At 42.1% G+C, this 16,205-nt stretch overlaps 1 protein-coding gene across 1 annotated transcript; it reads left to right on the plus strand.

Moving 5' to 3' along the window:
* The first annotated feature begins 5,361 nt into the window (after nucleotides 1-5,361).
* On the plus strand, nucleotides 5,362-15,837 carry LOC146382269 (putative polypeptide N-acetylgalactosaminyltransferase 8). Its single transcript, XM_084932499.1, has 11 exons — nucleotides 5,362-5,539; nucleotides 6,382-6,631; nucleotides 6,844-7,010; nucleotides 7,097-7,280; nucleotides 7,539-7,736; nucleotides 7,868-7,982; nucleotides 8,077-8,262; nucleotides 14,770-14,907; nucleotides 15,177-15,272; nucleotides 15,351-15,518; nucleotides 15,703-15,837. Exons 1-11 carry the CDS (start codon nucleotides 5,362-5,364, stop codon nucleotides 15,835-15,837), a joined length of 1,815 nt encoding a protein of 604 aa, XP_084788625.1.
* Nucleotides 15,838-16,205: the final 368 nt, after the last annotated feature.

Here is a 16,205-nt window from a genome sequence, read left to right on the forward strand (position 1 = left end):
TTACACCCGAGTATTACAAACTTAATGACGGTTCACTGCCTGGCAAGTTCAAGTGAAATCAGCATTTAGCCAATGCAACAGCCTTATTAATTTTATTTTATTTTAATCTAACTGGTTTATAAGCTGTAAAATATGGTTCTCTTCTTTGACTTTAGGAGTCCATCTGTCATGGGGATCCTGGTTGCTGATAGAAAGTTTCTGGGGGAAATTGGAGTCCTTGATAAAGTGTATGGTGGAGAAAATGTTGAGCTGGGAATTCGTGTGAGTAAAGATCATAGAGTCATAAAGTTCTCTTTCATGGTAAAGTAACTATAATTTCTGTATTTGTCATCTACTTTTTAAGAAAATGTGCGCATTGTGGACTATAGTTGTAGTTACATTTTTTATCCTTGCAAAGTGCAAATTTATAATTTTTAAGTTACACTTTGTTCATGTAGGTATGGACATGTGGAGGCAGTGTTGAAGTTGTTCCATGTTCCAAGATCGCCCACATTGAGAGGGCCCACAAGCCCTACATGCCTGACCTGGGTCCTGTCATGAGGAGAAATGCCCTCAGAGTTGCAGAGATCTGGATGGATGAATACAAGCACAACGTTAACTTGGCTTGGAACATCCCATTTGAGGTGTTTTGTGGCACTGACACAAACAGCAAATGACACTTTCTTTAAGGGATATTTTATTCTTCTATTATTCTGACAACGTCACCTAGGGGAATTTCACCCCCAGGAAATATATATTTAAGAAAAATAGATAAAAGGAATGAAAAGAGGCCGCACACATTCAAGGATGCACACCGAGGCAGGTTGGCTCCAATATTAATACAGTTTTATTTATGGTTAAAATAAATAAAATATTAGAAAGCAAAATGTAGCATTGTTGTTGACAGTGTCCTAAAGTGAAAATAAAACAATCGTGGAACTTGGACTTACCAGCAGCTGTGGACCCAAAAGAAAATCACACAAAAAGAAACCCGGTGCTGTACAAAAGAAAGTGTGAAAACGACCCACCACCTGAGGTCCCAGGGCCACTGGCACGTCCTCCGTTCACTGACATAAAACACAGAAAAATACGTTAAAAGAATAAAAGGACACTGAGCATCAGGCTCGCTACAGATCATAAAAACTAAAACCGACTTTAATAAAAGAAGTCACACACGCGCACACACACACACACACCACACTGGAAGGCTTACGCCCCACGAGTCAACTACAACTCGTGCTGGTGGTAATTGTCCAGGCCTCGATCACAAGCCGGTCTGGCTCCGCACAGGCTGAGATCGGCAGCAGGCTCCACCGAGGAGGAGCCCTCACAACAGCAGCTGGGAAGGTGTTTCACTCTTCCGATTAAGGTCGGGCAGTTTGCCACGGAGATGTGAAGGCAGCAATCAAACCCTAAAACAACAGATAAATATAACCTTAGCCTTTGGCAATTGTGAATGCTAATAAAAGTAGTTTTAACGGCTTACCCCAGGACCGGAGGCGCTATACTCTCACTGGTGGAGATAACTCCAGCACCTCTCTCCGCAACGCCGGAATAAAACAGAAACTGCCGCGATATAACAAGCCCCAAAAACTATATTACTACAGATTCTAGTACTCGGAAACTTTGAGGCTGTCAGAAAATATGAAATAGAATTACACAGTTGTGAAATCTTAGCAGGGTGTCGCCAAGTATATGTCTTTACTATGGTGACATGCGTTGCACTGCATTTACCTACAACACCATACCTCATGCAGCCACACATGCACACCCTGTACAACAAATCCATTTTACTTCACATATTCTATCCCGGTGCACATAAAAGTAAAATTCATAGGCAATATGGAAACGTCTTTGTCACGCTTTTCTGCAAAACATCTATTATGACAGTTAACAGATTATTGCTTACTTGGTTTGTTCTGTGAAGAGGTTTAAGCTTTATAAGCCTGGTTGATGATCCTGAGGGAGAGTTTGAGATGACACTGTAGGATTAAAGTGCTGGCTAGTAGACTAAGAGCCATGGGTTTGACATGTTTTGAGTTTCCTTGGGTTCTTTTAAACAGTTGTAAGTTTGCTAATTGCAGCTTTCTTATTTTGTGGTTCATACCACCAACCTGCCTTGTTGTCAGCATCTGTAAAGAAATTGGGTGAAGAGAATTCCTGCTTCCAAGTGTTCTTCCTTCACTGAGGCACTATTACAATAACCATATGACCTTTCTTTTTATTTTTACACACATTTTATTGCTTTACTATGTTCAACTTTTGGTTGGTTGGTTACAGGAGGATAAAGAAGAGAGAAAAATAGAAATGGACAACAAGCATAATCTTATCTGTAATATTTAATGCTTCAAGGCTGTCATTTATCCTAAATGTGCTAATATTTTTATATCAATTACAACAGTTTGTGTGTGTGAGCACCCGTGTGTACACCTGTGAGCATGAGCGCACTTGTATTTAAGAGGTTCCTTCATGTAATGATCTGTTAGAGGGTGTGGGGGGCCACAGCCCCGTCCTCCAGGGCATGAAGCAGGTATAGAGGAGATCAAAACTCCAGACATCCAGAGGCCCCCAGAACACAAGAGACCAAAGAAGACCAACAGAGGGGCAGCTGCGCCACTATCCCAGAAAGAGCTGAGGAGAGTCCCAGATGAGGGGTCACTCAGCAGCTGCGGAGCAGAAGCCGGGGGGGGGTTACAGTGACGTGCCCGTGAGCTCCGCCGGCAGCCAGCTGTGCCTGAGTGACCGAGCCCCAGGCCGAGAGGCCGGGGGCACCCCACCCCCGAAGTGGCCCGAGCGAGCCCCAGGCTCCAGGCCCCGATAAGCAACCGCCAAGGAGTGAGCCGGTGTGTACCTGGACGCCCACCCCCGGACACAAAGAACCACCAACGCACCGATGTCTGAGGGCGTCTGCCACCGGCAGGGGAAGTGGTGGTGGGGGGAGATAGGCCTCCAAACCTTGGAGGGCCTGAGATGTCCCCAGAGAGGTGGCGTCTGATACCCGACCTGACATATAGACACAGACATACAGGCACACACAGATACAAACATCCATTCCCACCCTCATGCTCTCATATGCAATTACTTAACACTCACCCAACGTGGAGACAGACATAGAGAGACACTGTACACACAATCACACTCCCCAAGCGTACTCTACGAACCGGGTCTAGGTACCCTTGCCCCTGGAGGGGGAACTGCACCCAGACCCAGGTGGTGTTACCCTTTTCCCTGTGGTGGGGAGAAGCAGACTGCCCCGACTCCGCAGCAGCAGGGAGGCCCCACATTCCAGACCCCAGTCGGACGGCCAACTCCTCCTCCTGGCCCCCCGCTCCAGCAGGCCGCAGAGAACGGGGGTGAGAGAAGACTCCAAACCTCCCTCCACCCGCTCATATGTAGTGTTGATGTATGTGTGTTCTGAGGTGCATTTAAAACCCAGGAGGGCATGGAGCTACCTACCAGAGAGCAGCAGGTAAGCGCATAGCCCCTCCTGATAGCCCTCAATGTCTACGTGTATTTAAAATTGAGAGGTGGGCAACGACGCCAGGGGTGAGGTTGTACACCCTGATGGTAATTTGGATTCCGTGTAGCGTGCCCACCCCCAAGATCCTATATGTATGTGTAATGAGAGTGTGAGTAATGTGAATGTCTATGTTGTGGGATAAAATTGAGGCAGAGGCAGCCAGAAGGGGACGGGGGGGGGGGTAGCCTCCTCTGCTCCCTGGTGACACACCCCTACTCCAAGGCCCTGCATGTGTTGGTGGTTGTGGTGGAGGCAGCTGGAGATGGGGAGGGAAGGAAGGGAGGGGCAAGTGACCCCTCCCTGGGGCCAGCTCCCCCGCTGACCCCAGTAGGCACCCCCATACTCCGCGACCCGCCAGAGAAAGGGGGCCCAGGCCCATCCGGACCGGGGCCCAGTGCAGCAGCGCCGCCCGGCCCCACAGAGCCCGGGACAGTCCACCCGACCCCACCACAGAGGAAACTGCACCCACCCCATCATCCACTCATCTTCCAGACTACATAAGACAATAGACGCCCAGGCTGAGATCTTCCTCCACCTCTCCTGTATCTCCCCCTCCTGCAGAGAGAGTTCCTGAAGAGAGGAAAGCTCCTGCAAGATGTGACAACCTCCCTCACCAGTTGAAGAGCCCCCCAGGTGGCTCGACGCACCGGCGGCACCCTGCGCCAGGGCTGGGCCCCCATACACCCACCCGCCCACAACCCCGGCAACACACCAACCAGGACCCAAGCCCCCGAGTTCCGGCCAGGGCCCCAGCCCAGAGCCGGAGCGCCCCCAGAACCTCACGCCCATCCCGGACCCACCCAGGGGCTGCCAGGCTACCAGGTCAGTAACCCACGTCCGTCAGCACAGACCCTCCCCTAGCCCCGCTGCACGCAGCAACGAGGAAACCGTCACAACAGAGCCCCTAATTGGCCATGACCGCTACCCCGGGTTGAGCCCCCCAAGGAAGATGCTCCTGGGGAACCCCCCGACACCCTAAGCCTGTCCCTACCCCCACACCAATCACAACAGTGAAGGCGGGACCAAACTATGACCCCCCCACCCCCACTAGGTGATGGAGCTGATCAAAGGAGCCCAGAGCAATTGATCTGATGTGGTGGCAGAGGCTGTATCAAGACTAATGTAATCTAATAGATAATTTCTATATTGGTTAGAATTGAGATTATTTTTATTTTTCCAGTTCATGAGGACTGTTTTCTTGGCTATGCATAGGGCAGTGAAAACCATATGGGCTATATTCTTTTCTGAAGTGACATTACCTAAGCTGCCCAACAAACACACTAAAGGGGAAGTTGGAATGTTACATTTCAGACACTCTGATAAGTCTTCACATATCTCGCGCCAAAACTTCTGAACTGGTGGACAGAACCAAAGAGCGTGGATATAATTGTCCGGTGAATTGGTTTGACAGTGTGAGCAGTTGTTGGTCGACGTAAAGCCCATCTTGAACATCCGATGACCTGTATAGTGCACTCTATGTAGTATTTTGTATTGAATTAATTGAAGAAGCTGTCATTTATCCTAAATGTGCTAATATTTTTATATCAATTACAACCACAGTGAATTCATGTAAAAGAAAGGAGGCTGAGTAAGTTTTACAAGCACATGGAATTTACTGTGTGTACTTTGAAACCTTTATTGTTAGCCTGATAATGGTTTTTGGCATCAGCTCTGCACCTTTATGTCAGTAAAAGACTATTTAATAGCTGTGTGAGTTTTTTTTTCTTTCAGAAATGTTTAAACTTTAAGATAAGATATGCTTTATTATACAGCTTGAGTTTTAAAGCCTGTTCAAACGGACACAGAAAGCTGAAATGCTGCAGAGGACATAATTACACTGTGATCCTCTGAGAGAAACGACAATGAAGGTAAACATACGAAGAGTTGGAATAATCGGATCATTTCTGTTGTCACTATACATTTTCATCATCTACACAAATAGAAGTTGTACACCCAGAAAATCTATTCCTGAGGGAGTAGCTGATCAAGAACTTTTAAAGAGAAAACTGGAGAGGATCGAACAGACTCTAAACAAACTGAGTGAGTATCAGTTTCAAAGTTCACATTCTCACACGCTGACTTCTTTTCAACATTATTGATAAAGTTACCCTTCAGTGAAATAGCTTAACCTATTATTAGCTATCACATTGTAAAAATCCACCATTCACAAGAAATGTATGTGTGTCAAAAGTAAATGTGTACTCCCAATCTCATGGCTCTCTTTTTGTGAATAGCTGCTCTGTTAAGTCATGGTGGTGTTGGTTGGTGGTTGGTCTGGAGGATGTGCTTCCAGTGTAGAGCAAAAGGCTATTGGGATTCTACATCGCCACCACTGCTACCATTACCTGAAAGCAGAACTGAATGAGACAGAGCAAGCCAAGACTGCCAACTATAAGGGTTGCAACCAATGAGAAATCTCCTTTCAATGCCTTTTCTTTAATGCTATTCATTGCATAAAAAAAAGGATTGTCCACTAAGGTTTCCTGTGTTTAGTTTTCTTGGCGAATGTTGCTGTTAAACACAGCTTGGTCCATCTTATATGGCATTGCTCTTCAAATCAAGCATATTCATCCATTTTTCATTTTTATAGACATTGCTTTACCCTGCTCATGTTTTGGTTGTTGTATTTAATCATAACAAATATGGCCATGATGAAGGTGGAGTGTTGTTTTAATTGCAAACTCATGTAAAATTACATTTTTTTTTCTTTTTCAATGTTAGGAACCCAAAAGGGGGAAAGATGCATGCTAGATTTGATCTGTGTGACGAGTTTTTGAAGAGCACTTGATAAGTCGAAACAATTCTGTTAGCCGGTTTCTTCTTCTTTTGCCCCAACCATGAATAACAGTTTTCATCCTTCTGTTTTTCAACCTCCACAAAAGCAAAGCTAACCGAGGTTTTAGGTCAAAAGAATTTCACAAATTCCATTTTAAAAAATGTGGACAAAGAAGAAGAGAAGATCATTATGTCAAAGTTATACCCAAACTCCATCCTGTTTACCAAGTGGGGCGATGGCCTGACAGAACAAGAGCAGAAGGAAGCTGAAGGTCTGTTTCAGATTTATGGATACAATGCCTTCCTGAGTAACCAGCTGCCACTTGACAGGAAGCTTCAAGACACAAGAGATAGCAGGTACATTTTGTTAATGAGATCCATGACGGTCAAGTATTTTTAGTTATTTATTTATTTTCTGCTGTAAATTCCAATGTTGTCATCCTTTGTCCTAGAAGAGCTTAAAACTATCTCACTACTCCCAAGTAAACCTCGAAAAACGGGGCTGGGCTAATGGTCTGTTTGAGCTTACTAAAACATTAATCTAATACACACCATCTCACGCCGTTTAGATGTCTGGCAAAGAAATATCCCAAAGATCTGCCGAGCATCAGTGTGATACTCATCTACATAAATGAGGCCCTGTCTGTCATTAAGAGAGCAATACAAAGTATAATCACCCACACTCCAAAGAAGCTGCTGAAAGAAATCATTCTGGTGGATGACTACAGCAGTTACAGTAAGCTTACAAAGATAGTCCTCGCTAATGTCACTCAGTATTTTGAACTACATCAGCTTTGTCACAGATCTCTATTTCAATTCCAGATGACCTTGGAAAACCCTTACAAGACTACATAGATCAAATTAACAAAGAGATGCCTGGATTAATGAAGAAAGTGAGACATGCACAACAAATGGGCTTATCACAGTCCCGGATATCCGGTTGGGAGCATGCCACAGCTGACGTTGTGGCCATTTTAGATGCCCATATTGAAGCCACAGAAGGATGGTAAGTACATGTTTTAACTTTATGGTTTGTTTTTTCCCCCCAGGAAAACAAGAGTAAAGTAGGAAGGCAGTTGAGGAACACATCCTCCACCAATCGGAAGTACCCATTTGCCTCCTTATTTAATGAGTTATTTCTTTTGCTAGCGCTTCAAGTTCAGATTAAAAACAGTAATTTTGGATGAAATCTTTTGAACAGAAAAATGACATACTGGAAAGTTCTCTTGAGATCATTGGTGTCTTATTTGTTCCTCTTCTGCAGGGCAGAACCTTTGCTGGACAGGATCAAAGCTGACAGGACTGTTGTAGTGTCCCCTGTCTTTGATAAGGTCCATTTTGATGACCTACACGTGGAAAGATATATCCCATTTTCTCATGGCTTTGACTGGGCAATGTGGTGCACATACGAGCCCTTTAGCTCTGAGTGGGTAAAGAAGATGGATGAATCACAACCGGGGAAGTACGTGAAGCGTGCAAGCAAAGAGGCGATAGAGACAGCATCACAAAATGTATCTCAAGTGACATTGGATTGCAGACAATATAGGTAGAGAATTGTTGGGAAAAAAACCTCATGTTTTGGTTTTTGCACAGGAGTCCCTCTGTTATGGGAATCTTTGCAGCAGACAGAGCTTTTCTTGGAGAAATTGGTGGGCTGGATGGTGGGATGACAGTTTATGGTGGGGAAAATGTTGAACTTGGAATTCGTGTAAGTTATTAGTAATAATATTATAGTCCACGCTTTTAAACTATTTAAGATTGAAGATTTGCCGATCACGGCCATCTGATCTGTGTCTACTCAGGTGTGGCTGTGCGGAGGAAGTATAGAGGTTGTGCCCTGCTCGAGGATAGCCCACATCGAGAGGGCCCATAAACCATATGCACCTGATCTCAGCCCTGCCATGAGAAGAAATGCTCTGAGGGTGGCAGATATCTGGTTAGATGAATACAAGAAAAATGTATTTATCGCGTGGAACGTCCCACTGGAGGTTTGTATGATGATTTATAATCTAAAGTTTATCTTTAGTATAGAGATGGACCGATCCGATATTACGTATCGGTATCGGTCCGATACTGACGTAAATTACTGGATCGCATATCGGAGAGAAATAAAAAATGTAATCCGATCCATAAAATATCACGGCATAACTCGGCTCATACCCGTAGCACGTGGCAGCAGTGTGCTCACGTGATAGAGCAGCTGTGTGTATTTGTAGCCTCTCTACCAAACCAGCATTTCATCTCTGAGGAAGTTATCCCAGAGAGAAGTAAAGCAAGTGTGTAAGCTCATCTCTGAATGTTTGTGAAGCATTCCCGCGTTAAGCTTAACAACCGATACCTGGAGCGACTGCCTCTCTCTCTCCTGCTGCTACTTCAATGTGAAACTGATCAACGATCAGCTGATCGGCTTTTTTGTCCGTCTCTCTTGTTTGTTTTTGTCCCACTTCGCGCCAGAAAGAGGAAACCAGCGGCTGAACAACAGCAGCACGTTTAAGCTTGATAAGCTGTTGTTAGAATGTATTTAATATTACTTTCTAGACCAGGATCTTTTTCTACGCAGCTGACGGCTGGTAACTGTGCAGGGGCGGATCTAGCAAAGTTTAGCCAGGGGGGCCGATAGGGCATGAACAGGGAAAAGGGGGCACAAAGACATACTTTTCTTTCTTATTCTCATTTAAAATGTTGAGCTTTTAATAAAAAATTATCCGAATCTTACACCCAAAGTTTTAATCTGATGTAAAATGTATAGAAGTCCATAACTGTATATAGTAACTGTTAAGTCTAATATACCCTAGTAAGCTATAGTACTCTTTCCTTTGGGAAAGTACCATCTGTGCAGTCTGCAAATCTGTTGAAGAAAGATGTTGAATCTATTTAATTATTCTTGAAAAATAATTTATTTCTGTGCATTGTTTTTCACACTGCATCAAATTAAAGTTGATTACGTCGATTAAGCATCATGAGGTGGAGGGTGGGGGGGTTCCCTATTTTTTATTTTTTTTGCTGGGAGTTTTAGAACCCTATTAGTTAGGTTGCTTACTCTTTAAAATACCAGAATAGGGAGGATGGAGCAGGTTTAAGTTTATTAGATTGATCAGTTTTGCTGAACTATGAAATATTTTGGGTGCAGTGTATTTTTTTGCATACAGGTATAACAGAATAGTTTTATTGTTTTTGTTTTGTTTGTTTTTTTAACTTGAGTATTAACTTATACAAAAAGCAGCAAGATATTAAAAAACAGTTTTATTGATTAAAAACACACTATATCGGATTCATATCGGTATCGGCAGATATCCAAATTTATGATATCGGTATCGGACATAAAAAAAAGTGGTATCGTGCCATCTCTAGTTTAGTATATATGTATTCTTCAGTGTTTTACATTAGATTATAAACAGAACATGTGAAATCTGTCCTTCACATGAATACGGTGTAATATCTTGTATTCTTGAAACATTGTCTGTTAAAAATACTGCATATCATGTGTGCTAATGATCTAAAGGTGTTTTCACCTAATTCAACTTCTTCACACACATTTATTAATTTAAATTGTACCTACTGCACTCTTGCTTTTTTCTGTTATGTATTGGATACTCATCTGAAATGTGACTAGATTTCGAAATAATTAGCTCAGTATGTGTAAATGCAACCCCTGTTAGCTTAATTTGCAATGTTTGTTTCCAGTCTTGTGCTAAGATTATGTCCGTTTGGCACAGATTTCCTTATATGGTCACTGCAGACATGAGGAGGCGGGGTTTTCAAGCACTGGGTTCTGATAAGAAAATGGTAGCTAATCCATCGAAAGTGGGCTTTGAGGGAGGGGAGTCTAATGGAAAATATAACATGTTACTTCAGACAAAAGGTGAGGCTGTATAAAGTTATTGGGGGAGTCACCATATAGGATGACACATAGTGTGTAAAAGCCACCAACACTGGTGACTCAGAAACTGGAGAGTTTCAAACCTCATCTGGCATTAAGATCAGCACAAAAACAGTGTGCCACGAGCTTAATGGTATTAGTTTCCATGGTCTGCTGTAGGTGGGGTCTCAAACCGGGGGCTACTTGTGGCCCACGTCACCCCTACTTGTGGCCCTTATAGATGTTAATATGAAGGCAATATGAGCAGAGAAACATGTTGAGGGATTGGCTGTGTTAGTTCAGTGACAGAGTCAAAAACTAATGTGTACACTTATTTCTGCATTTTTATTTTGTTAAATAGAAACCAAATGATAGCAGAAGTGCTGCCACATGTCTGGCCAGAAAGAGAGGACCAAGTGTTTATTTGCAGGGCTCGCAAAATCGCTAGCCCGATGTCCCGGGGCTAGCGATTTTTCTGGTCGGGCTACCAAAACCCATCTCAGCCCTGCCCGTCAGGCTGTCATAGGAAGAAAAAATATGTCAATGCTTTTGCATTCTTTGGCAAACGTAGCTGTCAGTATGTGACATATTGAAATCGCGTTTGAATTTCCGCTTGTTTTTTGCTTCACTTTCACTTTGCGATGGCGCAAACTGTGAATAGAGAGCGGCAGCTACTGACTGGTGAGTGACAGATTAATTGCGCACCAATTCCTCTGACATCGTCTTATCACTCATTAGCTTACTATTCAAACGTGACAAGTGAAATCTCCCGCAGCAAGCTTAAACATGTGATACAGGTTGATTGCGCAGAGAATCGCTGATCATTATGCAAGTGCCTGTGTAAAAGCAGATGGATTTACGCAGGTATTTTAGTTCTGCAGAGCCAAATAAGACAGGTCAGGGTGAAGAAGGGACAGCCAATCAGAAAAGCCGATCACAAAACGGAAAAGATATGACAAATCAGGCTATGAGGCAAAAACAAAAGCGCAGCTTTTTTTGGTTTCATGGACAAAAGAATTTCTGTGGCTGGAATATGACGAGCTAAATAACATAATGTTCTGCTGGGTGTGTCTTGAGTTTCCCTCAATTTCTGAGTCGACAAGCACCTTTGTTACTGGGACCAGTCATTTTAAGAAAGACCCCATTAGAACCCATGAGAAATGCAAGAAATGCATTATTGCTCAGTCTGCAGTATCTTTCCCAGAACAAACGCCAATTGCAAAAAAACTACTAAAAATAAACCAAGCACAAGAAGTCCAGAAGAAACGCAGAAGAAAAAGCTGTTTAGAACAGCGTGATGTTGCAAAGAGTGAACTATCTTTGGCAAAACGTAGCAGCCTTTGCAAACAAAGCAAATGGCCTAGATCTTGGTTCCACTTACCTCTTACCCGTGACTTCAGTGGAAATGTCAGATTCAGGATCTGACACAGACTGATCCATGTTCTACACAGTTCTTACAAGTTCATAGAAATTTCTGTTCAATTAGAACCAAATATTTGAGTTGATGATTGTGTTTTTTTTTACAGTTGTTGTAATTTGTGTTTTAACAATTTTTTAAGTCAATCAAAAAATTGTCCTCTTTTTTTCAGGCTACTTAAATTTATTTTGGGCTACCAAAAACTGAAGAGTGTCTGCCCGAAGGGCTACCAGAGATTTTGAAATTTTGCGAGCCCTGATTTGGTACTTCAATGAAACACTTCAGTTAGTTAAGAGGGAGGGAAAAAAGTTGTGTTCACGTTTGCAATTTTGTCTTGTTATACAGTATTTGAAAGACTACATTTTCAGAAATATTTGTGAGTGTTTTCTTGTTTGTTTGGTTGGGGTTTTTTGTACTACTTGAACACTAAAGTGTCCCTCACATGACATGACAGTGCCAGCAGGGGCCCACAGCTCATTTAAGTTTGAGACCCACACAAACACAAACTGCAAATCTTGCAAGGCTACTCTAACAGAGTCCAAGGATATAGATATGGACCCGAACATAAGAATAGTAGGTATCCATTAAAGTTTATTTCTATATGGACAGATCTGGATCATCACAGCTGAGTATGTATAGCCTATATCAGGGGTCAGCAACCTTTAACACCCAAAGAGCCACTTGGACCACGCAAAAGAAAACACTGGGAGCCGCATATACTTTTTGACATCTAAAATGAAGATAACACTGCATATATTGGGTTTTTTTACCTTTATGCTTTGTGTGAACAACTAAAGTAAGTAAGTAAAGTTTATTTATTAAGCGCTTTTAACAGACAGGCAGTCACAAAGCGCTGTACACAAAGATTAAAATAAACAATACAATCAATAGACATTATACGCAATGTAAAAGATCAAATGTAAATAATGTAAAGAATATAAAATACGTAGATCAACAAAAGGCTTGTTTGAAAAGAAACGTTTTTAACTGCTTTTTAAAAGAATCCACAGAGCAACTAAGGTGTGTTGCTTATGAAATCCATGAAGTGCTACAGAGAAAATTACATTTTATTTATGTAATTAACACATTTTGAACTCTTAAAGAAATATAACAAAAGGAAAGACACCCAGCTGAACTAAAATGATCCATGTAGCAAACAAAAACTGTTGTGAGCCGCCACCCTCATATCGCCTTTGGGCTTTTGAAGCCTTGACCTGACTTTTAAAAAGTAATTGGAAAAAAAGCACTATGCTGCTAAAAAAAATAGATATTTGCAAATTTCTGCCTAAATATGTATTTTACCTGGTTAATGTGTGTGGCGGGGCGTGGTTTGCAGTGCCGCTGCAGGGGAGTCGGACGCACCTCAGCGGCACCCGCCAGTGTTGCCAACTCCTCAGTAAGGAAAATCGCTATTGGTTGTCCTAAAAGTCGCTAGAAGTCGCTAAATGACATCATCGCCTAATTTGCATAATTGGTCATGCTAATATAATTGTAACCTACGTTGTTGGAGAGAGAAATAACATCATGGAAGAGACATAAAGTGAGTAAAAACGTTCTAAATGCATTTAGAATTTATTTATTTTATTTAAATTTAACTACAAATTAAATTAATTTTAGCAATTATTGTTTTTTAATGTCACAATTCCAACCCTGCTCCTTTACCCGGGCTTGGACCGGCAAAAGTGACCCGAAATAGGCACTCTGGTGGAGTTACTGTGTGTGTGTGTGTGTGTGTGTATAGGTAGTTTTAAACCTCGTGATCCACAAAACAGCATAACAGTAAAAGAACTGACTGCGTTACAGTCAGTGCGAGAGCAGCGGCTTCGCTCATGCGCGATTCATTTGCAGTTCGGACGCATAGGTGTGAACATCTTCTGCCCTGATAGCAGCTGGGGAGGACTATTCTCCGCCCGTGAGCGCTTTGGAACGGGCGAGGTACCCACGGCAGCACCCGCTGCTTGTTGAGAGTAAAAGCGATACCCGCTTTCACGTCAAAAAGTCGTCATAAATAAGTCTCCAATAACACCAGAAAAAGTCGCCAGATTTGTCGCTAGTCGCTTTTTAGAAAAAAAAGTCGCTAAGGGGGTCTGAAAACTCGCTAAATATAGCGACAAAGTCGCTAAGTTGGCAACACTGGCACCCGCAATCACGCCTCGCCGCTTTAAACTCTGTGCTCTCTCTGCTGTTGTGTTGGTGTGTGTCGAGCTGTGAGCTGAAAAGCTACAGCCGGCTGTGTGCGTACAGCAACCGTGTGTGAAAAGTGGTTAATAAAGAGATGTTGAAAAGCGTGTTCATGGAAACATCATCGGGTCTGCTGTGGTATGTTTACAACGGGACTTCTGCTCCTGAAGCTCTGCGCACAGCGTCTGCAAATCGGGGCTGTACGAAATCACTTTCATCTTTACGCAGGACTGTAAGCTGTCATCTGTGAGGCGTGAGCGGTGTTTGTTTTAACATAGTTCACGGTGGAGAACAGCTGCTGACATAATGTGGATCCGAAGATCCATAATTGGCCTACCTGGGGTTGAAAGTCTCGATAAATTCACGTCGTTTCGGCGGGTACACCGGCTTCCGCGAGTGTGATGCTTATTTTGAGCGATGAAAAATAATAAAATATAATTTTATTTTTATATTTCAATATCACAATAATCTTCCAATTTAGAACTACAAGTTAAAAAAAGAACTAAAGACAAATAAAATACACTTCAGCTAAATACTTCTAATTTATTTTCTCAAACCACGCCGAGCCGCAGTATAAGGACAAAAAAGCCGCAGGTTGCCGACCCCTGGCCTATATTATAAATTACTTTATAATGCAAATTAGCTTACACTAACAATTACAAGCTTAAACTGAGGAATGTCTTTCTTCAACTTTTTTTGTACCTGGCATACTATTTGTCCTATTTATTCAGGAGAGATGCTTCCTTTTAGTGGTTGGCTGTTTTGTCCCTAAATGTATTGTTCTATTTAAAAGTTCACCATATAAGTCTATACAATATTTTCTTCTTATTGATCATTTTAGCCAAAATGACACTTTTGTAGAGGGGGAAAGGCTTTCCAAGGTAACGCTGCCACATTATTACCTCATACCTGACAGTTTTTCACAAAAACTACAGTAAACACAGCTGTTTTAGCCAGCATTCATTTCATGACATTTCTTTTAGAAATAAGAATGTTACTGTGGAAATCATGCTTTCTGGTGTGACATCTGACACACAGGATCACATGGTCGATATTGGTGATGTGTCTCAGAGGAAGGAGCTCAGAGAGAAGCTTAAATGTAAACCCTTCAAATGGTACTTGGAAAATGTCTACACCAGTCTGTTAACATGGGATAACATGTTGGGTTATGGTGTGGTAAGTGGCTTTTTATTTTGCTTTTTGAGCACTTTGTCACAAGGACAAAAATATCTATTAGAGTAAGTTCAAGATAAGAAATGTGGTGGTGTTAAAAGTTCAGTTGTATTTCAGGAGGCTTTCCATGATTTAAGACTCTAAATGTGGTAAATTTTAAAAAACATGTAGTAGCAAAGCCCAGGAGATTTAAATATATTTTTTTAGAAACTGTACCCACACAGTAAGTATATGATTCAGTACAAAGCAAATAAGCAATTTTGACACTCCAGTTACGGAACGACCTTCTTAAGAACCACTGTGTGGACCAAGGACCTGTTCCAGGAAATATCCCCATCCTGCATGAATGCCACTTCCAACAACCACAGGTAATGTAGAGTACCAAACTACCAGGATAATAAATATGACTGAATATAATTTGAAGTTATTACTTTTCCTTTTAACAGCACTGCTACTACAACACAGATGGTGAAATAATCATTGGGGGGATTGCATCTCACAATTATAACAGTGATCGCTGCCTGGTTGATCCAGGCTCTGGAAGTTCTCCCACCCTGCAGGAGTGTCCACTGGCAAAAATGAATGAACTACACATGCACTGGGACTTCAAACAAGTAAGATCTTGGTCGATAACAATCATGTTTAAATGGCGTCTCTTCAGTCTTTTCAGGTGCCACTGGTGGGAGGTGCTGAAGTCAAAAATGTTCAGATGCTCCTACTGACATACTCCTAGACATATTGTTTTTACAAACACTTGTTGTGCACTGTTGCCTCATACTTTCTCTCAAACTGTGGCAGGGCCAAGCAATCATAAACAAAGCAACAAACAGATGCCTTGAAATCGCCCAGAGAGCAAACTTTTACTATGAACTCATCATTCAGCAGTGCAGTGGACAGAGCTGGAGGATCGAGCATCTCGTCACAAGCTTTTAGTGCCGTTTTTAACACGACTGTCTGTTATATTAAAGTGTGCTCAAACTCGATCTCATTTAAAATACATTTCTTTAAAAAAAAAAGGTCAAAACCATTTAAACGTGTTTTTGCAATGACATCGCTGACTACCCTGGAAAATGTTTGCAATTCTACAGTACTCACTACAAATAACTAGAGTACACATTTTTCTACCTTTAAAACATTTGCAAAATTCCTGGAGTTTAAACAGTTTTGACATAATAATGAACAGCTAATGTGCAAAATCCAGAAATTGACATTTTGAAAAGAGGTTTATTTGATTCATGAAAATATAGTATAATATATCCATATGTTGTGATACAATAATTATGATATAGTGTTGTGCAAAA

The sequence above is a fragment of the Perissodus microlepis genome, chromosome 7 (assembly GCF_051167445.1).
Source record: "Perissodus microlepis isolate ML-2025 ecotype Zambia chromosome 7, ASM5116744v1, whole genome shotgun sequence".
In the NCBI taxonomy this organism is placed as follows: Eukaryota; Metazoa; Chordata; class Actinopteri; order Cichliformes; family Cichlidae; genus Perissodus; species Perissodus microlepis.